Here is a 26,675-nt window from a genome sequence, read left to right as displayed (position 1 = left end):
TTAGGATGTCCTACATTACTTCAGGTGTAGTTATGCCACAAGCTAAAAATTGCAGCTCCTGTGCATTTCGATCATACATTATACACCTTCAGCGAATGGCGTCATGATGTTTCCTTCGATCATAAGAGCGATTGGGTTGAATGGTTAAATTCTCGCCAACAAGATCAAATTTATTGGCAAATTCCTGGAATCCAAGAAGCTGTCTTCAACACCGGAGAAGCTAACTACGTTCGTCTTCTTGGTCTCAAAAAGACTTCCTTTTATATTCCTGCCAGGATTCTGCGTCAGTATGGAAGGGAGCAATCTATTGTGCCTCCCCTTCGTCATTTCTATCCGCCTGAGGATCTCAAGCCCAAGATTGTCAAAGCTGTTTCATCTGCTTGGGATGTCAGAATCATCAAACCTTTAAAAGGGTCAGTTGAGGAAAATTGTAGTCCAAAGAAGAAGTCTAGAAAGAATGCTTAGTTCCATGTTTAATCTTATCCGTTTATCTTTGAAAGATTGAACCATGTACTCAAACTTTAATGATTGATCAATAAAGTTCATCTTTCTCTCTCATTATCTTGGTCTATGCGTACATCATTGTCTACTTCTTTCCGATTTTAAAATATGTCTTTCAAATATTACAGGGCAGTAAACACCATAGCTAACCCCACTGCTCCTTGGGCTCGGGCTCTTCACGATTAGAGAGGAATTCTTTCTCTCCACCACCCTCTCTGAGAACCCCAGCATCTCCTTCTTTCTCATCCTCACCAATGGCAGATAACCAAGATGGCCTTCAACCCGCTGCTATTACCGATACTCTTACCTTGATTCTCCAGCAGCTTCAAGAACTCAAAGAAGAGAACCGAGTTATCAAGGCTCAGCTTTCTGAGAAGTTGGGACCGTCGTTGTCCAAAGATAAAGGGCCCATGCACCAAGCAGCTACTTCAGCAGCACCTGCCCAGCCAGTATTCATACCTATCCCGGATAAGACTGAAGAAGATCTGGAAAAAGAGCAGTACAGCGAGGATCGCAGTAGGCCTTCTCAGTTCATGGTTGATAAGTCTGTTATGGAGAAATTAGAGACTCTTACCAGGAAAGTTCAAGACATTCAGTTTCAAGACCAGGGTGGTTTCAATCCCAGTGATCTTACTCTATTTCCCGAAATTCACCTTCCTGCCAATTTTCAAATGTCCGATTTCGACAAATATGATGGTGTGGGTTGTCCAATCACACATTTGCAAATGTTCACCATCATGTGTCAGCCTCAAAGCTTATCTCCTGAGCAAATGGCTCAATTGTTCCCAGTTTCCCTAACCAAGGTTGCTAGGAGATGGTTCATGGTCTTGGACAAGACTCGTTACAGGACATGGAAGGATATCGGCGAGCAATTCATCAGGCAGTTCAAATATGATGATGGGACAGAAATCACCAGAAAGGATTTAGAGAGAACAAAGCAAGACTTGAGGGAATCCTTTCTAATTTTTGTGAAAAGATGGAGGAGAATAGCAGCTCAGATGATGGAGCGCCCGTCTGAAGAAGAGCAGGTTCAAATAATCATGAAAAATATTTCCCCCCAACTCCAGTATCACATGTCATTGCAATACTATCCAGACTTCAAACACTTCATTGTGGCTGGCACCCAGATAGAGGAGGCTATGGCTCAAGGTGTATTTAACCGTAGCAACCCAAACCCCAGAGACTTCAAAAAGTCCCCTCCAGCCCAAGTCAGTAGCATCTCTCGTTCCAATGCTCAGTCCTCCAAGTCCCAAGAACCTCTACTAATGGACTATGCTCAACCCGCGACCGCACCTCGGCAACAAACCCGGGTCGAATTTACCCCTCTGCCCATTCCATCTTCAGAGGTGCTTAAGCAGTGTCTGGCTTCAGGTCGCATAACCCTACCTGCCATCCGGCCTCCACCCAATCCTCTACCTGCAAATTGGCGAGCTGACCTACACTGTGAGTACCACAGACGTCCTGGTCATCTTACTGACAATTGCATCGCCTTGAAATTTAGAATCTAAAAGCTCATTGATGAGAAAGTCATTGCATTCCAGCCAAGACCCAACGTTACCCAAAACCCACTACCTGGTCATGCTAACCCTCCTGCTGCCGTTAATGCCATAACCATAGGAGATCCTGAGTTTGACCCTCTCACCCTCATATGTGCTTTAGAACCCGTTTCTGAACCCCAAATCATCTTCTGTGATGAATCATACCTAAGAGAGTCTGTACCTCCCTTGGTAATCACCTATGAGCCACAAGTCCCTCAGGTCATTACTTATGATGAGCCAGAATTGGATGAAGTCAGACATGTTACAAGGGGTGGAAGAATTTTCAAACCTGCTAAATTGAGAGTAAAAAATCCAGGGGCATTGGCTCAAGGAGAGGAGCCGCAATATGTGAAAGACCCAGATGATGAGGTTGTGCAACAGCTGAAGAAAACTCAGGCCGTTATATCTGTTTGGGGATTGTTGATAGCATCAAAGAAACACAGAGAGGCTGTGTTAAAAGAATTGAATACAACACAGGTATCCTCAGAAATATCTCCCGAGCAGCTGGCTAAAGTTGTTGCTCTAACCCAGGCCACCAGGGCCATTAGTTTCTCAGATCAGGAGCTGCCTCCTCAAGGTCGGAATCACGCTAGAGCTCTTCATGTCACTATTGTCTGTGGAGGCAAGAAAGTACCATCCGCGTTGAATGTGTGTCCATTGAGAACTGCCATTACCTTGGGTTTCGGTCCCACTGATTTTGCCGAATCAACCCTTGGTATCCTCGCATATGACAACACCCGCAGGAATGTAGTCGAGGTCTTCACCACCAGGATCGCTATAGGCGGTCAAGAATTTGAGGTTGGGTTTCAAGTTATTGATATCAAGGCCTCATTCAATATGCTTCTGGGACGTCCCTGATTGCATAAGGAGGGCGTTGTCGCTTCAACCCTTCACCAAAAATTGAAGTTCATCAAAGACGGAAAACTGATCACTGTCAGAGGTGACGAAGAGCTAGAAATAGGACAGATAACAGGAGAAACTCTAATCCTTCCAGTTGCAAAAGCAGAAGACTACAACTTGAATGGTTTCGCGTTCGACGTTGCTACTATTTCCTATGAAGAAGCCTCTCGGGAGGAGTTGTGTTTACCTTTTGCTATCGGTCCTGTGGTTGCCAAAATAATGAGAAAAATGAATTACTTTCCTGGTATGAATTTGGGCCGTGATCCGAGCAAGGCATCTCACTGGCGTCCAATCAAAGCAAACCATGGAATTTTCAGTCTTGGATATGAATCTACTGAGGAAGAGGAAGAAGCCATGGAAGAACTGTTGAAATTGAAGGAAGAAATCCGCCGCACCGGAAGGGTACTCCCAATGGCTCCATATTCCTTATCGATGAATGGTCACTTCATCAAAGAAGGCGAGACTTCTCCGTAATATGGGTTTTCTGAACCATGGTATGATTCAGTGACAGGGATCACGATACCTGGTTTTGAAATATTCAGTGGCCTTGCTCTCCCAGAAACAGAACCGCCGGTATATTATGTTGAGAAGACTGTTGAGGACTGGTTAGTCTACCTTTAGCCGGATGTGTTGGGGTCCTTGTTTGAAGAAGATGTGCCTGATGTTGCTTGGCAAGAGTTGCCAGTTTTAGACCATTATGAAGAGCAAGAAGAGACAGACTGTGAAGATGTGCTAGTAGCAGTTATTCAGAGCAATGATACCTTTACTGAACCTCAGAGTCAGATTGCACCTGCAACAGAAAATCTTTCAAACTGGAGTTTTAGTGTTTTTCCTACTTATTTTATTAAGTCAAGTCCCGTCAAGTCGATTGAATCCGAGTCAGTGCCTAGTCCAGGCGAGTCATTTTCTAATTTTATTTACTATGTGAATCCTGAGCCTGTTCAGGATGAGTCCAATGATAATGATGTAATTCCTTTCAATTCAATGAAATCTGATTCTCAGTATGTCTCTGTGTTTGCTTCTGACTTTAATAATGATAACACTCCCTCCTCAGACGAGGAAGAAGGGATCGACGAAACTCCCCTTGAATTGCAGCATATGCTCAAACAAGAGGAGGAGCGCCGAGCCCAGCCTCTTAAAGATGAAATCAAAATTATAAACATCGGAACAGAAGATTTAATACAGGAAATACGAATTGGAAATACTCTATCTCCTGAAGAGCGTGATGAATTAATAAACCTACTTAAGGAATATAAAGAAGTTTTTGCCTGGTCCTACAAAGATATGCCCGGGTTGAGTGAAGACATTGTTCAGCACAAGCTACCTTTGTTACCGGGAATTAAACCTAAAAAGCAGAAGCTAAGGAGAATGAAGCCTGAGTGGGTCTTGAAAGTAGAGGAAGAGGTTACTAAGCAGTTGAATGCTAGGTTTCTGCAAGTAGTGGAATATCCAGAATGGCTCGCAAATATAGTACATGTACCAAAGAAAGATGGAAAGGTGAGAATGTGTGTAGATTTCAGGGATTTGAACAAGGCAAGTCCAAAAGATGATTTCCCTCTACCACATATCGATATCCTGGTAGACAATACGGCCGGGCATGAATTACTATCTTTCATGGATGGTTTCTCGGGCTACAATCAAATCAAGATGGCACCCGAGGACATGGCTAAAACCTCATTCATTACACAATGGGGGACATATTGCTATCGGGTAATGCCATTTGGCCTAAAGAATGCTGGTGCGACATACCAAAGAGCAGCTACAGCCTTACTCCATGACATGATACATAGAGAAGTCGAAGTTTATGTCGATGATATGATTGTAAAAGCCAAGGAAATGAGAGATCATATCCCGAACCTTAAGAAGTTCTTTGAAAGAATACTCAAATACCAGCTTCGTCTGAATCCTATCAAGTGTGTATTCGGGGTTACCTCTGGTAAGTTGCTTGGATTCATGGTGAGTCAAAGGGGCATAGAGGTAGATCGTTAGAAGATTAAGGCTATCCAAGAGATGCCGCCGCCTAAAACCGAGAGGGAAATTCGGGGATTCCTAGGAAGGATACAGTTCCTAAGACGATTCATTGCCCATCTTACATCAACTTGCGAACCTATCTTTAAGCTCTTAAAGAAAAACTCTTCCAAAGAATGGATGGAGGAATGTTAGCAGGCCTTTGAAAAGATAAAGCAAAGTTTGTCTGAACCACCGATAGTAGCACCAGTAATACCGGGGCATCCATTGCTGCTTTACTTGTCAGTAACAGAAACCACAATGGGTTGTATGTTAGCACAGCAACATCCAGAAACCAAGCATGAAAATGCTGTGTATTATCTCAGTAAGAAAATGTTGGAGTATGAACAGAAATACACTGTCCTAGAAAAAACCTGCTTAGCTCTGGTTTGGGCTACTCAGCGACTCAGGCATTACCTTTTATCACATAAGGTCTTGCTCCTGTCAAGGATGGATCCTCTGAAATATCTCTTTGAAAAACCAGCCTTGACAGGCAGGACTGCCAGATGGTTATTGTTGTTGTCTAAGTTTGACATCACCCATGTAACCCAAAAATCAGTAAAAGGCTGAGTCATTCCTGAGCAATTGGCAGAAGCACCCCGAGAAGAAAATCACCCTTTCAAACCAATGTTCCCAGATGAAGAGATCATGATGGTAGAAAATGAATATCCAGAAACTGGTTGGACCCTCTATTTTGATGGAGCAGCAAATCAAACAGGGCAAGGAGTAGGGGCATTGCTTGTGTCACCCCGAAATGAGCATGTTCCCCTTGCCGTTAAGTTGCAATTTATTTGCACCAACAATATGGCAGAGTATGAAGCATGCATTGTTGGGCTTGAGGCCGCATTGGCCTTAGGCATAGAGAATCTTGACGTATATGGAGATTCGAAGTTAATCATTTGCCAAATTCAAGGAGAGTGGAGAACCAAAGAAGAAAAGCTACAGCCATATCATGAATATCTAGATGCTCTCGCCCAACAATTTCGGTGCATCACTTTCAGTTATTTACCAAGGTTGAAGAATAGATTCGCCGATGCCTTAACGACGTTAGCTTCTATGATTGACATACCTCACAATATGAAGATGAGGCCCATCACGGTTCGAGCAATGGGCTCCTGCATATGTTGATGCTATAAAGATAGCTGCAAGATGTCCCGATGGTAAGCCATGGTATACGGACATAAAGAACTACATCTCAGGCCAGGGGCATCCCAATGAGGCGTCGAGTAAAGAAATAAGGACTTTGCAGAAATTGGCAGCTAATTTTGTCATTTGTGGAGGAAAGTTGTATCGACGATCTTTCGATGGAATTCAACTTTTATGTGTCAATGAAGATCAGGCAGAAGAATTCTCGCAGATATTCATGAAGGAGTGTGCGGGCCTCATATGAATGGGAAGATGTTGGCAAAGAAGATCCTACGTCTGGGGTACTATTGGCCAACATTGGAAGCAGATTGTCACACATTTGTGAAGAAATGCTATAAATGTCAGATACATGCGAATCTCATCCATGTACCACCCACCGAATTGCATTCTCTTACCTCTCCTTGGCCGTTTTCGGTATGGGGAATTGACATAATCGGCAAGATTTCACCCAAGTCGTCTAATGGTCACGAGTACATACTCGTCGCAATTGACTACTTCACCAAGTGGGTTGAGGCCGTTTCTTACGCAAAGCATACATCCGCATCAGTTGCCAAATTCATACGAACCAATATCATATGCAGATATGGAATTCCCCATCAACTTATCTCAGATAACGGATCTCATTTCAAGAAGGAAGTAATCACTCTTTGCGAAGAGTTCAAGATTAAGCATCATAAATCCTCCCCTTATCGTCCACAGACGAATGGAGCGGTGGAAGCTGCAAACAAAAATGTCAAGACTATCATTAGCAAAATGTCAGAAACTTATAAGGATTAGGCGAATAAGTTACCGTACGCCTTATGGGCTTATAGAACATCAATTAGATCTTCAACTGGGGCAACCCCTTACTCTCTTGTTTATGGGATGGAAGCAGTGCTACCTGTTGAAATCCGTGTACCATCGCTCCGAGTATTGACTGAAGTCAGGTTGCCAGAAAATGAATGGGCAGAGGCCAGATATAAAGAGCTGAACATGCTAGATGAGAAGAGGTTAAAGGCGCTTTACCATGTGCAGGGTTATCAGCGCAGAATAGCCAGGGCTTTTAATAAAAAGGTTAAAATCAGAGAGCTAGAAGAAGGCAATCTTGTTTTGAAAGAGAACCGAGCACCAGTGTTTGACCCAAGAGGCAAATTCAAGCCAAATTGGTCAGGACCATACATTGTGGACCAAATCTTACCCGAAAAAGCCGTCAAGCTCCGTAATTTAAATGGAGAAATATTGCCAGAACCAACAAATCTTGATCAACTCAAGAGGTTCTATGCTTGAACACCGGAAGGCCGTCTTTTGGCCGAATAAATCCCAAATTCATAACCCAAAATTAAAAATATATAACCTTTTGCAAACCCTTTTGAGCCTAAATAAAATTTTCCTTCAAAACCCAATATACTAGGGGCATTCGCCCTGAACTACGCATGACCTGATCCCTACACTGGGGTACGTAGGCAGCTCGGTCAAACCGAGTTCGGTTGTTCCAAAAGAAGAAAATCAATTATTCAAAAAAGAAGTTGAAAAGAGAAAAAAAAGAAAAAAAAATCCATGCAAAAAGAAAAGAAAAATTGAAATACCTTCGAACTAGGGGCATTCGCCCTGAACTATGCATGACCTGATTCCTACACTGGGATACGTAGGCAACCTATTTACAGGTTCGGTCGAAATTCTTGCAAAACCTTAAGCCATTCTTCGAAAAACCCTACCTCACCTATAAAGTCCTTTTGGTGTTCAAAAAAAAAAAGAAAAAAAAAATGGACCTTGAAGATCCGCTAGATTGAAAACCTGAAAAGGCGATCTAGGCAAAATTTTGGATCATTCCCTTGCTAAGTTTAAAACCTGAAAGGGCGGCTTAGGCAAAAGTTAAGGGGGTGGCCTGCTGAGTCGAAAACCTGAAAAGGCGATTCAGGCAAAAGTTAAGGCCGAGCGGTCCGCTAAGTTAAAAATCCAAAAAGGACGACTTGGTCGTGGTAAAATTGGGTTCACGCCAGAAGAATTATATTGATCTCTGAACTCGCAGTAGGTCAGGCAAAAATAACAGCGATTCCCAAAACTAGGGGCATTAATTTCAAAGCAATCCGAAAGTTGATAGAAAGATATATGAAGTATCACTGTCTTAAAAATAAGTGAAGATGCTTATCAATGGAGAAATATTCTTTTAAAGAGGCCAGCCTAACCCAAAAGAAAATAATGATAAGTCAGAAGCATCACGAGATTACTTGAGTAATCTTTCTTATTTTGTCTTTTTATTACAAATGTCTGTGGTTCTATTTTTTTAGAAAAATTTACGAATGCTATTTTAAGAATTGTTGTAGGGTGCAATCACTCTGAAGGCAGGTTCATTAATAGGTTCCGAGAAACTTGGAAAAGGTGAGACTGTCGCGAATGGCGAAAAATCTTTGAAAGAATGATCTCTGGTCAATGAATAAAAGAAGGTTAGAATGCCTCAAACTGGGGCAGGTTGCTAATGAAGTGGCATCTCATATTCAAGCCTTGAAAGTCCTTTGCTACATGGTGTAATTAAATCCTTTGCTTCTAAAGTTGTTAATTCAAAATTTCGATTTCTTTCAAAGCTCGAATTATCGTATCTCTCTGAATTCTTTTAAAAATGATATGTTCTCTTTGAGCATCATATAAATATGGTGTCTCATTTTCTTGAAATCCGTATAAATACGTTATTTCATTCTCTCTGAGTCGGTTTGAAAATGGTCTTTTCTCTTTGAACATCATACGAATATGATGTCTCATGCCTTGGAATTCGTATAAATACGATATTCCATTGTCCCTGAGTTATCTTTGAGCATCATATGAATATGGTGTCTCATTTTCTGGAAATCCGTATAAATACGTCATTTCATTCTCCCGGAGTCCATTTGAAAATGGTCTTTTCTCTTTGAACATCATACGAATATAATGTCTCATTTCCTTGGAATTCGTATAAATACGATATTACATTATCTCTGAGTTATCTTCGAGCATCATATGAATATGGTGTCTCATTTTTCTTGAAATCCGTATAAAATTTCTCTCTGAGTCCAATCGAAAATGGTCTCTTATTCCCTTTTGAGCATCATACAAGTATGATACCTCATTTCCTTGGAACTCCGTAAAAATACGGTATTTCATTCTCTTCAAGTCCATACAACTATGGTCTTTTATTCTCGTTGAGCATCATACAAATGTGATGTCTCATTTTCTTGGAATCCGTATAAATACGGTATTTCATCTTATCCGAGTCCATTCAAAAATGATCCCTTAATTCTTTTTGAGCATCATATAAATGTGATGTCTCATTTCCATGGAATTCGTATAAATGCGTTGATTCATTCTCTCCAGGTCCATTCGAAAATGGTCTCTTACTCTCTTGAGCACCGTACAAATACGGTATCTCATTCTTCCTCAGTCTATTAAAAAATAGTCTCTTATTCTTCTTTGGGATCCATACAAATATGGTTGTTCATTCTTTGGGAAACCTTACAAAGTCGGTGTCTCATTCTGATACCTCATTCCTTGTGGGCCTGTACAAATACGAGGCCTCATTCTTTTGAATCCATTCGAAATGTTATCTCATGTCTTTGAACCCATACAGATATGGTATCATGAATATGTTTGAGCTCGTTTAAAAATGATGTTTTGTCTTCATTAAAAATCTTTCGAAAGTCAGCAATTATTCTCTCTAAGACCATTTGAAAATGGCATCTCATTTCCGCTGAAACCGTTCAAAAGCGGTATTTCTTTCTCTTCGTAATCCATTCAAAAATGATATCTCATTCTCTCATTGCCTGTTTGTGAACGGCGCCGCATCGGGATTTCTTACTGCATTCCAATTCTAGGATTTCATCTAGGGTCTTGCATTATATTAGGTTGCATTGTGTTTAGGGAGTCCTTTGTCGATTAAAGCTATGCAAAATGGCACTGTCACTTTGGCTTTGGTATTCGATGACTACGTCATCTCTAACAAAGAGGGGCATCTGTAGACACCTCATTTTGCTCCGCTCTAATCAACAAAGAAATTAATGTTTTATTATCAGTTTTTTTTTTCAGTGTTTTCTATTCCTGTGTCTGCTTCTTATGTTTTCTCGATCTTTCCGATCATTTCCGCAATGTTCTGCATCTTTCTTTTCGCCAAGTATTGAGAAGGGTTATTCAGAAGAATCCGAGCAAGGGAGAATTTGGACCCGTTCGGTGGGCCCGCATTGAACATTTGTTTAAATTCGGATCAACCAGGGGGCCCGCATATTGTTTTAATGAAAAATGAGTGTTAAGCCTACTTCGATCTAATTCTATTCAAGGAAATAATTTTGAGGCATAATTTTATAAATTGTTGGTTCAGATCATCCCATGAAAAATGATTTGAGGGCCCAACCCATTTGTATTGCGGCCCACTAATGGGGCGGATTGGATCATCCAATGGTTGATTTGTGGGGTAGACCATTCATGTTGTGACCCATCAATTGGATGGTTCGGATCATCTTTCGGAAAATGGTTCAGAGTGGGGGCATGCCCAAATTGTGTGGCGACCCATTAAACAAATGGTTTAGGTAGACCCACTTGAAATTTTTGCATAATATTTAAATGAAACTCGAATCTTGTGGGAAATGGTTTTAGCCGAACCATCTAAAAAAAAAACCAAAAAAAAGAAAAGGATATACATGGAAGGGAATTTTGGGAATGACTTCGAATAAGCAATCTACTCTTGCTCTCGGTTAAAAAGAAAAAAAAAAGAAAGTTGCTATAGAGGGTAAGTCATTCTACAATAAAAAGAAGAAAGAATGGGATTAAGGCAAGAGACAGCTGATAATTTTTGTTTTTACCTAATGGAAGAAACATGGTGTGAGGATTCTAAGACAGATGCTAAAATTAGAGAGAATAAGGAAGGAAGTTACGAAAGGGAGGGAGGAGTCGTGGGATTTCTAAAAAAAAGAAGAAGAGAGAATACGGTTGAAGGATTCCCTCGGGCTTGGGTTTTTCGATCTTTCTGCCTCTTCCATCTCCTCACCCATCCCTCTGTTCTCTGCCTCTCTCTCTCTCAACCTTTCCATCGGTTTTTAATCTCACCCACTCTTCACAGCTCTGAGTCTCAGTTTTCTCCTATCCTCATCATCTCAAGCTCTCATGCCATTCCTTTAGAAACCATCCTCACACCTTGATCTCTCTCTCTCTCACGCACTCTCTGTTTTTTGGTTGATCGCTCATTCTTTCAAAAAAACTAAAAAAAACAGAGTATCGGTCCATTATCCTCTACCTCCTCTCCTCTTCTCACATCCACTTCACCCACTCCCTCTTTATATTATTCTCGTTTTCACTCACTCTGTATCATCCTCGGTCTTTCACACTCCCTCTCTATATTATTCTCATTTTCATTCTCTCTGTATCTCTCGAACACTCTCTCAGCTTCTCTGTCTCTCTCTCTCTATCAATTTCTCTCTCTCTTTTTATCTCTCTCTCTCTCCATCTCTCACTATCTCTTTCCCCATCCATGGTAAGAAAAACACAGTGAAAAAGAAAATAAAAAAAGCAAAGAAAAAAAGAAGAGAAAGAAAGAGAAAGCGGAGCAGATCGAGCGTCGGCGGGATTTTCGGATTTTTCGGCTCTCGAATTCGGCGTGGAACTCTATAACAGGTAGGTGCACTGTTCTCGGATTTTTTCAGAATTATTTGGTATTTTTTTATATTTTTGCATGATTTTTTAACATTAAATTGAATTTAATTGAATATTATATGTGTGTGCTAAAAACCATGATCTGCATGAGTATTTCAACTCCGTTTCGTCCCGAAATTTAATACAATGATCTATTTAAATAGAGTAAAATAACCATCGGATCGGATCGAACATTGAATTAGAGGATTTTTAAAATTTGAGTGAAGAACGGAATTTTATTTAAAATAATGGCTGAGAAATTACAAAATTCAAAAAAATAGCTATCTCAGGATGATCTATTTTTTGGAATTTTAAATTTTTCTTGGGTTCATCACATCAGAACAAGATTAAAGGATGTTATCCGGAGTCATAATTTTCTCGAAAATCGTGTTTTAAAAATAGAAAACTATTCAAAAACATCATTTTGACGAAGAAAAATATAATATATATTAAACAGATTCCAAAATTAATGCAATTTGGTGAAAAAATAATATGATGCTGATACATTCTACCATGAATTTTTGAGAATTTTTGGATTTATTTGGTATATTATTTTATGCTTCCTTTGAAAATTATTAGATTTTGGGAGAATTTTTACTGACATCAGATCACAAATAAAATTCTCAAAATTTTTACATTAGTGTTATATTTCATATTTCGTGCTTCTGTAAAATTGTCAATTGATTTGGATCTTGGTTCATATGGGATGTAGTGTTAATTCATAATCTGGTCTGAAAATTGAAAAATCCGAAATTGATAGTAAGTAGTTTCTAAAATTCATGAAAATCTCACAGCATGCTATTTTTACTTATCTCTTGTTACTGTAGAAATTTCAATAAATTTAGATTTCTATTTATAGTAGTTACTGTGTTTATTTTGCAATCTGGTCCTATTATTGTTAATTCAAAATTAAATATGAGCTTAATGTAAAAATCTGCAAAACTCTTCCAGTAAGCTACATGCATTCCCATCTTGCTGCTGTAGAAGTTTCAACTCATTTCAAATTCGTTTGCAACAATTTCACTTGTAGAATCACTCTTATGGTATAAAATTGATAAAATTCATTGAAAATCCGAACTTAATTAAAAATCATCACAAAGCTTCTAAAGAACCTTAAAATTCTGTCACATATTAATTCCTTAATCCATCGAAACAGAAATTTTAGGATTTTTAGATTTTCCTGGAAAATGGCCAGCGCATCCATAATCGTATCCCAATTGCAACCGATCTTTGACAATTTGAATATTTAAGCTATAGCTTGTTGTTGGCTCCGAAGTTACTGTCCACGGAAATCCTGAGATATGCCAGGCAATAAGATGCTATAACCTAAGTATTAAATTGCACAAGGAAAGAGCGCACGATTCCCTTCCGTGGATGTTATTCTGGGCCGAAATTGGTGAACCCTAGAACCATTGGTAATCCTTAAAATGTCCAAAAAGTGAAAATCCTTGAAATCTGAAATTCATTAACTTCAAGAACTGAAATTGATTCATCTCGTGTCTCTCGGAATCATTGGATTATGGTTTCCGTCGTAAGAACCATTAGAGCCCAATTTAGGAACACTTGTGTCAGGTCGTGTCCTAGGTTAGGTTTTAGGGAGTCCTAGAGTTAGGAGTCCAACCTCATCACGTACGTTTGCTATGCATAGCAACCGTGCCATAGGTCTAGTTACACTAGTCACCCAATCTTTCCCTAGGACAAGCCTAGTTAACTAGGATGTAGGTTAACCTGCATTAGTCTAAGGAACAACTTGCATTTAGATAAGAATCATATAGCATCTTAGATGAAATCCTAGGATAATAAAATCCTCAACTTGAATTAAATAACTCCTCTTAAAACTGTTGAAACAGTCAAATCAGTCTAGATCGGTGTCTTAGTTGAGTCAGACATAAGTAGCTTAGCTTAGGTGCACCTAACTACGTCGACTCTGATCCTAGTGAGGCTTGGGTACGTAGGCAGGTTGGATGCTTGATGGCATACCAATCACGAGTCGGCTCCACAACAAATTGTGGGGTTTTGTATATTAATTTTCTTGTAAATTCTTAATTAAATCATTTACGACCTTCCATAAAATTAGAATTTTAGGAGAACTTTCACTTAGATTGAACTCAAACAAATAAAGGAATCAAGATACACACTTAGGATATATATTGAAATTAGATCATAGGATGCATGTCACTTAGTTCGCACATTAACAGAGAGTTGAATGAGCCATTTAAAATAAATTTAAAAGAGTTAGCTCTTGGAATCGAAGACCGATTATCGGGCAGGAATGGTGCATGTGGTGGATAACTCCCCATACCTTCCATTCTTGTAACCAGGTAGCGAGTCTAGATTTCTGGTTAATTATGGGTCCTAGATACCACATCTAGGTGGCGACTCTGTCAGTCTCTTTTGTGTGGAATTCGGATTGCCTTAGTGATCCCAAGTTCACATAAAAGATGAATTAAAATCAATACTAAAAGGCACACGCCAATCGCGTGGGTACGAGAGACCAAGAGAGAGCGTGGCGGCTCGCGCCCCACCCCTCTCGCGGGATCAGGTCCCACAGAAAGACCATCCAAACCAAATCCGATAATCGAGCTCAGTAGTAGCAGTGATGACGACAGTGACTCAGATGCCGGAGGAGATCTAAACGTAGTGTTGCCAGAAGGATTCCTTGATCCTCTGTCGCCGGATGATCTCGATGCTTAGACGACCTATGGTTAACAAAAGAAACAGGTCTAGTTATGAGCCAGCCCTTGCCGAGCCTCCAAAGCCAGACAGTTGCAGCAGTCTTAGTCCTTTTGTTATTTTAATTAAGTCCAGTCATGATGTCAAGTCCCTTAATCATCCAGTTCTCCAATTTTCAGCTCTGCAAATATCCAGTCCCTAAATTTTCTACTTCTCCAGTTTTTCAATTCTTCAGTTCATCAAATCTTCAATTCTCCAGTTTCAAGTTATCCAGTCTTCCAATTCTCCAGTCCACCCATTGTTTGATTATTCGATTTCTCAGTTCTCCGTTCTCCGTTCTCAAGTCCTTAAGCCTCTAATTCTCTAGTAATCGAGTCCTCCGGTTTTTAAATTATCATTTCCAGTCTCATTCTCAAATGTCAAATCCGATCTTAAATCCATTAGCCCCTGTCTCACTTGCGAATAGGCTAATTCTCTGATTTCTCTGAGCCCGTTCAGAGAACGGTGTCTCCTTTCCCGAGTCCATTTGTGAATGGTCTCTCATCCTCATTTTCTTAGAATCCCTATAAATACAGTATTCCATTCTCTTCAAATCATTTGAAAATGGTCTTTTAGTCTCTTTGAGCATCATACAAATGTGTTGTCTCATTTCCATGAACTCCGTATAAATACGGTATTTTATTCTCTTCGAGTCCATATAAATATGGTCTCTTATTCTCTTTGAACGTCATACAAATATGATCTACGCACCCTAGAGACAAGGAGCGTGATCAGGGTAGGATCTTTATCTTTGTAATATCAAAAGTAGAAAATCATGCTAGGGTTTTACTTTTGATAGATCAAATCAATGAATTTTTCTTGAAATTCCAGTATGTTATAATATATATTATGAGTTTTCAAAATCCAAAATTTGATCCAAAAATTAAATTTCCTCCATTTAATAATGATTTTCTTTCGTTTTTTATTCAATTTGGATTTAAATCGGATTATCAAAGCTAGTGTTAGAAAACGTGTGTTTCTTTAAAAACTGATATTTTTTGGGATTTCTATAAAATAAAATACTACTGGAAACTTAATTTTCAATCACGGTTTGGCCGTTTTAATTTTCATTCTAATTTTCAAACAATAACCCCGAAAGAGGTTATTTCTTGATAAATGAATCCAAAAGTATATCAAACCATGTCCAAAATTTATAAAATCTTATTTCCAAACTAATGTTTTGATTTCTAGAATACCCAAAAATTTTCGGATATTTTTGAATTTTTTTAATCCGGTTTCAAATTATTTTAAATTTCGGCCATTTTTAATAAATATCAAAATATTTTAAAAATTAATGAAACTCTCCAAAATTAATTTTCAATAATAAATTGAATTTTTCATTATATTTTTTTTTTGAAAAAAGGTTTTTTTATTTGTTTTCTAATCATTTTTTTGTTTTACGTGCCGTAATTCTTTTTCGTATTAAATTAGTAATTTTTTGAAATTTTTCTTTACAAACCAGTAACTTAGGTTCTGGAATGTTAGATAAAAAATTTAAATTGGTTTTGCAAAGTTTTAATATGGTTTTGTAATTTCTTTTAATAAATGGGTTTCAATTTCTAGGAAACAAATTCCCCTTTTCTATTTAAAAATCAATTTTAGGGAGGAGATTTACTTTTTAAGTTTTGAAATTTTGATATAAAATTTTATAATTTATTATATATCTACTGAAAATTTTTATTTGATTTTAGGATACTATTAGGTTTGCTTGTTAAGTAATTCTTTGGTTTCATCCGATTTTTGTGTGAATTTCAATTGGTATCAAATTGTAAGAAAAATTCATGAAAGTCATACAGTAGTCTACTCTCATGATTATCTTTATTCTGTAAAAGTTTGGATTAATTTGAAATTGATATGCTACAAGTTGATGTGTTAATCTATAATCTGATTTCAATTTTGAAAAATCAGAAATTAATATCACATCTTAATGATAATTCATGAAAATTTTCCAGTAAGCTAAAATTATTTATATCTTGTTACTGAAAAGGTTTTAACTGATTTGGAGTTCGATTGCTTAGGGTTACTGTGTATTTCTAACAATCTGGTCTTAATGATATTAAATCACAATTTAATAGTAAATCAATACAAAAGTCAGTAAAAATCTCCAAAAAACCTTAAATTTTCATCATAAATTCAATCCCTAATTTTTTGAAACAGAAACCTTAGGGTTCATAGATTGCCTTTGTAAATTGGCTATGCTGTGACAATTTAACTGCCGAGATCGTAACCATAATCGTATACTAATTGCGATCGATCCAGCATAACTGGAGTGCGTAAATTATAGTATGATATTGGCTCCGAGGTCCACAATCTACGAAAATCCTGAGAAATATGCCAGGTAATAAGATACTATAATTTATGTGCTAAATTATACAAGGGTTGAGAGCACGATTCCCTTCCATGGTTGTGATTCGAGGTCGAAACTTGCGAACCATAGAGCCTTTGGTATTCCTTAGATGTTTAGGAACCGAAAATCCTTGAAATATGAAAATCATTAACTTCAGCAAATTAAATCAAATTACATCATGTCATTCGGAACCGTTGGATTGCGGTTTCCATCGTAAGAACCATTAGAGCCTTATTTAGGAACATTTGCGTCATGTCGTGTCCTAGGTTTTAGGGAGTCCTAGAGTTAGGAGTCCAGCATCATCACGGGCGTTTGCTATGGATAGCAACCATGCCATAGATCTAGTTATACTAGTCACCTCACTTTTCTCATAGGACAAGCCTAGTTACCTAGGATGTAGGTTCACCTGCATTAGTCAAAGGGATGTCTTGCACTTAGATAAGACCATATAGCATCTTAGATGAAGTCCTAGGATAATAAAATCTTCAACTTGAATTAAATAATTTCTCTTAAAACTGTTGAAACAGTCAATCCAGTCTAGATCGGTGTCCTAGATGAGTTAGGCATAAGTAGCTTAGTTCAGGTGCACCGAACTACGTCGGCTCTGATCCCAGTGAGGCTTGGGTACGTAGGCAGCTTGGATGTCTGATGGCATACCAATCACGAGTCGGCTCCACAACAAATTGTGGGGTTTTGTAGGATGCATGTCACGTAGTTAGCATACTAACATAGAGTTAAATGAGCCATTTAAAAGAAATTCAAAAGAGTTAACTTTTAGAATTGAAGACCGATTATCGGGCAGGAATGGTGCATGTGGTGGATAACTCCCCATACCTTCCATTCTTGTTACCAGGTAACGAGTCTAGATTTCTAGTTAATTATGGGTCCTAGATCCCACATCTAGGTGGCGACTCTGTCACTCTCTTTTGTGTGGAATTCGGATTGCCTTAGTGATCCCAAGTTCATATAAAAGATGAATTAAAATCAATAATAAAAGAGCACACGCCAATCGCGTGGGTACGAGAGACGAAGAGAGAGCGTGGCGGTTCGCGCCCCACCCCTCTCGCGGGATCGGGTCCCACAGCCAGATGGGATGTCATTACCCTGATGGAACTGTTGTATCTATTTCCAAGCTATGCGCCGGTGCTGCAGCCGTAAACACTAGGCGTACTTTTGTTTACAGCAGCCGATGAGCAATGAAGCATACTATGTATAATACTAGGCGTACTTGTGTTATACATCTAAAGTATGGATCATACGCATAGTGCCCGATATATTGAGTCTGGAGCCGTACTTTCATCTCATATATTATGTATATAAATATATTTACTGACTTAGTGAAACTTCAATTAGGATTTGCATGTGCTTATATATATTTTGCATTCATATAAGGACGAACATGTGTTGCTTACACATGTAGAGCCTAGAGTTAGGAGCCTAGTCCTATCTATAGATTAGGGTAGCTCATCTTATGTGGCTACAACACGGTCCTAGTGCACTCACATGTCTGTCTTGAGTCAAGCGTCTTGACTCTGCTGGATTGTATTTAGGGTCGGTGCCCCTGGTTAGGATATATATGTATATGTATCTATAAATATTGATTATTAGATTAGGGCCTACTCTTTAGTGAGGTTTCCTAATCTAATCTAATCAGTTATATCAGTCCGTTTTTCAGATCTATACCCAACTAGTGGCTTTTACTTGCCCCTCTCATGGTCATCGCCTATTGTTTGCTCTATTCATGGAGATTTTTGTCCATATATCTCTTGATTATAAGATCGGGACCTACTTTCTAGTAGAGATTCCTGGCTAGAATCAATCAGTCATGTCTATTCATCTCTCAGATCTAAACCTGGTCAGTGGCCTTTACTTGTCACTCTCATAGCCATGGTTTATTCCTTGATTCAATGATGATAAATTCTACCAACTTGATTTATCCATTCTGTTGTTGTGCCATAGATGCATTAGGTTGGATTGTTGCTGAATTATTTATTTTGTCTTAGATATGGCTGATGGCTTGTCCGCTGTCTCTATGGTCATAATCTATCATTGTTGATCTCCTTGATCATACAGTTTTGACATTCATCTTCCAGATTTAGATCCGGTCTATGATCTACTTTTGTCATTTTGTAACCGTGGTCTATTTTCTAAGTCTCTGATCATCTTTGATCATCAGTGGAACATTCGGCGTTGTCAATTGTATCCTTCCTATGATTGATTGTTAAGTTTATCCCTATTCTTTGTTTATTCCAAGTTATCTTCGTTCCCTCATTATTTTGTCCTATCTTTGTGTTTAGGTCTGATCATGGCGAACATTCTGTTGGACAACTGGATAGCCGATGCTATTAGAGCTCTTCCGCGTGAGTATTCAAAGAGAGCTATGGCTGATCTCGTCGTGATATAAATTGAAAGTTTCTTCAAGCAGCTGCTGGACTTTGGGATCCTGTTCTTCATGTCTTCCGATTTGGCCCTTGTGAACTCTGTCCCATATTTGAGGACTGGTGTACCCAGCTAGAGCTCCCGTCTGAGGGACTCTGGATCAAACCTTCAAGAATAGAATTCCCTCATGATCATTTTTGCAAACTATTCAAAAATGAAACTGTAGATGCTCTGCCGTGCTTAACGGATACGTGCGTGAAAGTTCAAGACCTTGTTAAACATTTTTTCAAAAACGTCGATCCTACCAACTCTCGTTTTCAAGATTGCCGACGTAGCGCTTTAATCTTTATGGTCTTTACACGTCACATTCTTCGCAGAAACTCCCATGTTGTATCTTTGACCCTACTAAGAGTAGTAGATCAGATCAATGAGGGGAGGAATCCTATACCCACCATGTTAGCAGAGACCTTCTTGGGACTAGACCATATTGCTGATCAAGAGGTCAAAAATAATTTCTGTGGATGTGTTAAATTGTTATATGTTTGGCTTGGTGAAAAACTTAGGGTTCTTCAGCGACAAAACCAAAACCCGTATACCTTGAAGAATTTTCGTTTATGGCAACCAATGGCTAATCAACCTCAGTCCATTGATGAATGGCGCAATTGGTTGCAACATGTAGAGGAGAACCAATTTTACTGGGTGAGCCATTCATGCTTCCAAGTTTTCACCAATACTTACCCACATCAGTTTGTTTACCTCATGGGTATCGAGAAATCTTCTTTTTACGCACCCACACAATTTCTTTATCAGATTATGGGAATTCCTTGTCCTCCCGGAACCATAGCCCCTCCTCTTTGCGAGGATCTTACTCCTGATCTCATTAGATCTATTGTGACTGCTTGGGGAAACAAAAATATAGAAAGGAGATTTTCTTTAGCAGCTAAAGTCCGACATGGAAAATTACTGGAAGAACCCGCAAGCCGGAGCCCAGATTGAGGGACCTTGAAGATCTCTATCATGTTTTGTTATCTTGATTTCTTTAGTTCCCTTTATTGTCAGTTTGCTTATCCAGTTGTAATATGAGATTAGTAATTTCGTCAATTGTAATCACAGTTTGAATTTCATAAAATGAAAGTGGGTTTCTTTTTCTCTTGTCACTATTTGATCAGAATGTTTTATCTTATTTATCATTCGTTTTAATCTAATGTTTATACTTCCATTCACAGGATTCTTTACTGAGCAGCCATTGCTCCAAGGAAAATTATAATTTCAAAACCAACCTGGTCCCGTCAGTCTTCTGATTCCAGGCTGAGTAGACAATCTTTGTCGCCTATTTCATTTACTTCCCCAGCATTACCTTTGTCTCATCTGCCGGAAATACTTTCACCCATCCAACCTACTCCAGTCTCAATGGCAGATTCCACTGATCCTATGGTAGCCATACAGGAGATGCTAAAAAACCTTAATCGTGACATGACGAGTATGAAGGAAGAAATGACTCACATGAAGACCCAAATTAGCAATAAGACCTCTACTTCTAAAGGAGGACCAACACTCCATTAACCTCCTCGTGTTACATCACCAGAGTTGAATAGACCCACTATTTCACCTTTAGAGTTTGACTTGGATGATGAACAATACGCTGAAGAGTATTGTATCCCTAAGATCAACAAGGAAAGAGAGATGTATGAAAAGTTTGAGAGGGAAATGTCTAAGAAGTTCGAGAAGTCGGCTCAAGAGATGGAACACATGAAAGTCCAGGGCCCGAAGAAATTTGACGTCTCCGAGTTGATGATGTCCTCTGCAGTGGTTTTACCGCATAACTTCAAAGTTCGAGATTATGATAAGTATGACGGGACCAGATGTCCTCGGAATCATATGAGGTGTTTTATTATCCTCTCTCAGCAATATGGCCTGAATCGTGAACAGATGACCCAGCTATTTCCTATTTCTCTGGTAGGGATAGCAAAGAAGTGGTTCCTAAGGCTGAAACCAGATGAAGTCAAGACCATGGAAGACATCTCTGACCAACTTACAGAGCAATTTTTAATGGAGGAAGGAATAGAGGTTACGAAGAGAGACCTCAAACAGTTGAAATAAGGTTCTTAAGAGACCTTTACCTCATTTATCAGGTGCTGGAGGCGCAAGTCTGCCAAATTAAATCAGAGGTTATCGGAAAAGGATCAGATAAAGTTGGTAGTCAAGAGTCTGTCTACTCAGTATTTTCATTTCATGGTGCCACAACACTGTCCTAATTTTGACCATTTAATTCAAACGGGAACGCAAACTGAGGATGCCATAGGCAAAGGTTTGAGGGCTAGACCATCATCATCTGATGTTAGAGAAGGCAAGAGGCCGATGGTTATACAGAAGAAAGTGAATAGTGTGAATTATGTCAGACCAGTGGCGAGAGCAGTAACTGAGGTGTCAAGACCGGCAGAGAGGCAGGCACCTAAGCAATTTGATCCGCTTCCTTATCCGTACCCTATTATTCTGAAGAAACTGATTAGGGATAAGAAGATAAAGCTTCCTGATATTAGGCCAGTACCAGATCCATTGCCTAAGTATTGGAGATTAGACCAATACTACGAATATCACCGGAATTCAGGTCATCTGACAGAAAGATGCTTAGCTCTGAAGTATGCCATTCAAAAAATGATAGATAATAAGGATTTGGAAATTGAGCGACCAAGTACTACTTAAAACCCTCTCCCAAATCATCGCGCTATTCCTCCGCCCATTACCAATGCTATTTTTGTCAATGAGCCTCTTCTTAACCCTTCAACCCTCATTTGTGCCATATCATCAGATAAACCCTGAGGATTGATGATGAGGAGATCAAAGAATTGACGAGGGAAAAGCCTTATGTCCTTTCCCTAGCTGATGGTGACTTTGTAGGGTCTTCTTCTCGACCTTATGTTCTCTGTTGTGAAGATGTTGAGGAAGAGCGGCTGAGCAAAACACCATATGTACTGAAAATTGAAGATGATGATTTGTTGTTCCTTGATGACCAGTGTGATGAGCTTCAACACGTCACAAGGGGTGGTCGTGTATTCAAGCCTCCAGAATTGATTGCAGAGAATCCAGCAGAGATATCAAGGGCTGCAGGGAATCAGAGGCAGAATAGGCCTGTTACAGAGGAAGAAGATGAGAGTTTATTAAAGCAGTTAAAGAAGACTCAGGTGAATATTTCTGTATGGGGTCTGCTCATGTCTTCCTCACAGCATAGAAAGTTGGTTCTTAGAGAACTTAACGCAGCTCAAGTTTCTGTCGATACCACTCCTGATGAGTTGGTGAACCTGGTCGCCATGGTTAGAGCTTCTAGGACTTTGTCCTTCACAGATGAGGACCTTTCCCCTGAGGGTCGAGATCACACTAAACCCCTTAAGATTACAGTCATCTGCAAAAAGAAGAAGGTTCCAGAGGTATTAGTAGACAATGGGTCTGCTCTGAATATTTGTCCATTGAGCACAAAACTACCCTTGGATTTGGGCCAGAGAATTTTGTTCCCTCTGAGCAAGGCATTCTAGCTTATGATGGAACCCGTCGTGATGCTATCGGGACTTTGGTGACAGAATTCCAAATAGGTGGTGAGGAATTTGAAATAGAATTCCAAGTCCTTGATATCAAAGCGTCTTTCTTGTTACTGCTTGGACGCCCATGGTTGCACAGAGTTGGGGTTATACCATCTACGCTGCATCAGAAGTTGAAGTTTATTCAAAATAATAGGGTGATCACTGTGAAAGGGGACCCTGATTTAGAGATAGGCCAGATCTCTCGGGAATTAATTGTTGGTAAAGCAGACGATATAAGCTTAACTGGCTTTTCGTTAGAGGTGACTGCTATTACTATGGAGGAAGCGATGAATGAAGAGATCTTCTTCCTAAGTAGCACTAATTCCAAAGTTGTCAAGATGATTTGCAAACAAGGGTATATGCCAGGTGCCGAGTTGGGCAAATATCATCAAGGTTTGACTGAGTTCACAGAGTTCCGAGTTTTCAATGGTTTATTTGGACTTGGATATAAGCCTACTCAGAAATAGATCAGAGAAATGAAGCGCTATATGCTGAAATGGGCCGAGTGTCGTCGCCGTGGCTTAGACTTACCTATGGGACCTCTGAAGTTGACAATGAATGGCCATTTTCGCAAGGAAGGAGCAGATATCCCGTTTTGTGGCTTTACTGAGACTTGGCTAGATGAGAATACTGGACAAAGGTTGCCAGGGTTTGAAATATTCTTCGACCTTGAGCTAGCAGATGATGAGCCAGTAAGCGTACGGATCACAGAGGCAGAGCCAGAGATAGATTGGGCTGACTGCATGGTGCCAAAATTTCTGAACTCACTTTTTGAGGACGGGTCACAGACTCTGACCGTTATTAATAGGAGCACAATGATATTAGAGCCCACATATCTGATCACCCCGGCGGAGGGACCTTTGACTAACTGGACCTCTCAGGTCCTACCTCAGGTTACCTTTCAGTATAGTTATACTTCTCCAAAAGAGTCAGTTGTGTCTAAGTATGAGTCTGTTTCCAAGTCAGCTACAAAGTCTATCATTTCTAACTCTTCTTTTGATGCAGGTACTGTAGAGGTCAAGTCAATCCTTGGAGTCGGTGATGTGTCTCCGGCTAGTGAGGTCGAGTCTGAAGACATTTCTGCTGATGTACTTGATGTTTCACATGTACATATTTTTTAGTGTGTTGACACTGATGTCAACATGTTTGTTTCTGAGTTTGTAAATACTATTTTGGAGTCTGTAAAGCCTGATGTGGGCTATTCATCATCTGATGTATTCAATTCAACTTTAAATGAAATAAAAGACTCTTCATTGTACTTTCTTGTTTCTATTTCTTCAACTGAATCTTCTTTAAAATCTGATAATAATAATAACAATCAAGACTCCCCCTCTGACGAGGATGCCGACGAAACTCCCCTTGAAATCAAACATATGATTCAACAGGAGTAGAGTCGCCGAGCAAAACCACTCGAAGAGGAAGTTGAAACCGTGAATATAGGTGATGAAACCTTGATTCGGGAAATAAGGATTGACAAAACTTTATCTCCTGAGGAACGCAAGCAATTAATTACCTTACTTAAAGAGTTCAATGAGGTTTTTTCTTGGTCTTATGATGACATGCCAGGATTGAATGAGGATATTGTCCAGCACAGATTACCTTTAATCCCTGACATTAAGCCAAAGAAGCCAAGCTCCGAAAACTCAAGACAGAATGGGAGTTGAAAGTTTATGAAGAAGTCAAGAAACTTATGGAAATGAAATTCATCCAAGTGGTTGAATACCCTGAATGGCTCGCTAACATAGTACCGGTGCCCAAAAAGGATGGGAAGGTTCAAATGTGTGTTGATTTTCAGAACCTGAACAAGGCAAGTCCAAAAGACGATCTTCCATTGTCGAATATTGATCTCCTGGTGGATAATACAGCTGGACATGCACTTTTATCCTTTATGGATGGGTTCTCGGGCTACAATCAGATTAAGATGGCGCTCGAGGACATGATGAAAACGACGTTCATTACTCAGTGGGGTACATATTGCTATAGAGTAATGCCGTTTGGTTTGAAGAATGCTGGTGCTACATATCAGAGGGCTGTAACTACTCTTCTTCATGATATGATTCACAAAGAGGTTGAAGTCTATGTAGATGATATGATTGTAAAGGCGAAGACTCGTCCGGAACAAACAATTGCCTTAAGAAAATTCTTCGAGCGAATCAGGAAATATCAGCTTCGTTTGAATCCAAACAAGTGTATATTTGGAGTTACATCAGGGAAACTCCTAGGATTTATGGTCAGTGAAAGAGGAATTGAGGTTGATCTTCAAAAGATCAAGGCAATCCAAGAAATAGAACCGCCTAAGACAGAAAAGCAGATCAGAGGTTTCCTTGGGAAAGTTCAATACTTGAGGAGGTTCATATCTCAGCTGACAATGACGTGTGAACCAATGTTCAAGCTTTTGAAGAAGAATTCTCCAAAGAAGTGGAATGATGAATGTCAGGAAGCGTTTGAAAAAGTTAAGCAGTGTTTATCTTTGCCTCCTGTCCTATCACCCGTCATTCTAGGGCAGCCTTTGTTGTTGTATTTGTCGATCACAGACACGGCAATGGGATGTATGCTTGCTCAGAAAGATCCAGAGTCTAAGCGGGAAAAGGCTATTTATTACATCAATAAGAAGATGCTAGAATATGAGATAAAGTACTCCATTTTGGAAAATACTTGTCTAGCATTGGTTTGGGCGACTCAAAGGCGTAGACATTATCTGTTGTCGAAGAAGATTCTTTTACTTTCACGGATGGATCTGCTGAAGTACTTGTTCGAGAAACCCGCTCTTACAGGAAGAACTGCAAGGTGGTTATTATTGTTATCTGAGTTTGACATCATTTATGTTACTCAGAAATCAATTAAAGGATGGGTTATAGCTTAGCAGCAGGCTGATTCTCCTACAGAAGAGAATGCTTTTCTGAAAACTGAGTTTTCTGATGAAAAGATCATGGATATTGAAGAAGAAACTCCAAGTACCAGACGGAGCAGTCAATAACCAGGGTCAAGGAGTAGGTGCAGTTTTGATATCTCCAAAGAAAGAGTATATCCCTATATCCATCAAGCTGCAGTTTGAGTGCACGAACAACATTGCAGAATATGAAACCTGTATAGCAGGACTCGAGGCAGCTTTAGCTCTTCAAGTTCAAGACATAGATGTGTTTGGGGACTCAATGCTCATTATTTGTCAAACCAATGGGCAGTGGAAAACTCGAGAGGATAAATTGATCCCTTATAATACATATTTGGAATCTTTGGTTAAAAAATTTAAGAATATCACTTTTACTCACTTGTCAAGAACCAGGAACGATTTTGCTGATGCTTTGGCTTTGATGCTTGACATCTCTGCGACTATGGAGGTTCAGCCTTTAGCTGTCAAATTACAGTGGGCTCCTGCACATGTGAATGTGATAGAAATATTGGCAAGATGTCCGGATGGGAAACCATGGTATACGGATATCAAAAACTTCATTTCCGGCAAGGGTCACTCTCCTGAAGCTTCAAGCAAAGAGAGAAAAACTCTTCAGAGGCTAGCTACCAACTTCATCATTTGTGGTGAAGAGCTGTATAGGCGATCTTTTGACGGAATACAACTCTTATGTGTTGATGAGGACAAAGCTGCGGAGCTTATTGAGCAGACTCATGAAGGAGTTTGTGGACCGCATATGAATGGTAAAATGTTATCTAGAAAGATTTTGAGACTTGGATTTTATTGGCCCACAATGGAAGCAGACTGCTTTGCCTTTGTGAAGAAATGTCATAAGTGCCAAGTCTAGGCGAATCTTATTCATGTTCCTCCGTCAGAGTTGCATTCTTTGACTTCGCCTTGGCCGTTCTCAGTATGGGGAATAGACATCATTGGAAAGATTTATCCAAGATCCTCGAGTGGTCATGAGTATATTTTGATGGCTATTGACTATTTTACGAAGTGGATAGAGGCTGCATCATATGCTTCCATAACTT

The 26,675-nt window shown here is 39.5% G+C and overlaps 1 protein-coding gene across 1 annotated transcript; it reads left to right on the top strand.

Annotated features, from left to right (window-relative positions):
• The first annotated feature begins 20,568 nt into the window (after nt 1-20,568).
• LOC143855993 (uncharacterized) lies at nt 20,569-23,200 on the top strand. Its single transcript, XM_077366034.1, has 5 exons — nt 20,569-20,638; nt 20,744-21,248; nt 21,291-21,850; nt 22,057-22,583; nt 22,628-23,200. The coding sequence occupies exons 1-5, from the start codon at nt 20,569-20,571 to the stop codon at nt 23,198-23,200; spliced, it is 2,235 nt and encodes a 744-aa protein (XP_077222149.1).
• The last annotated feature ends 3,475 nt before the right edge of the window (nt 23,201-26,675 follow it).

Source organism: Tasmannia lanceolata, unplaced genomic scaffold (assembly GCF_043159265.1).
Source record: "Tasmannia lanceolata isolate RefF3 unplaced genomic scaffold, GAP_Taslan_0.1 ptg000023l, whole genome shotgun sequence".
NCBI classification, from domain to species: Eukaryota; Viridiplantae; Streptophyta; class Magnoliopsida; order Canellales; family Winteraceae; genus Tasmannia; species Tasmannia lanceolata.
This window is presented reverse-complemented; position numbering and strand designations above follow the sequence as displayed.

Coding starts and splice junctions, on each gene's coding strand:
- LOC143855993 (XM_077366034.1), top strand. CDS start 20,569: ATGGCAGATTCCACTGATCCTATGGTAGCCATACAGGAGATGCTAAAA. Junction 21,249..21,290: donor ACGAAGAGAGACCTCAAACA/GTTGAAATAAGG, acceptor CTCATTTATCAG/GTGCTGGAGGCGCAAGTCTG. Junction 22,584..22,627: donor AAAAGAAGAAGGTTCCAGAG/GTATTAGTAGAC, acceptor TTGTCCATTGAG/CACAAAACTACCCTTGGATT.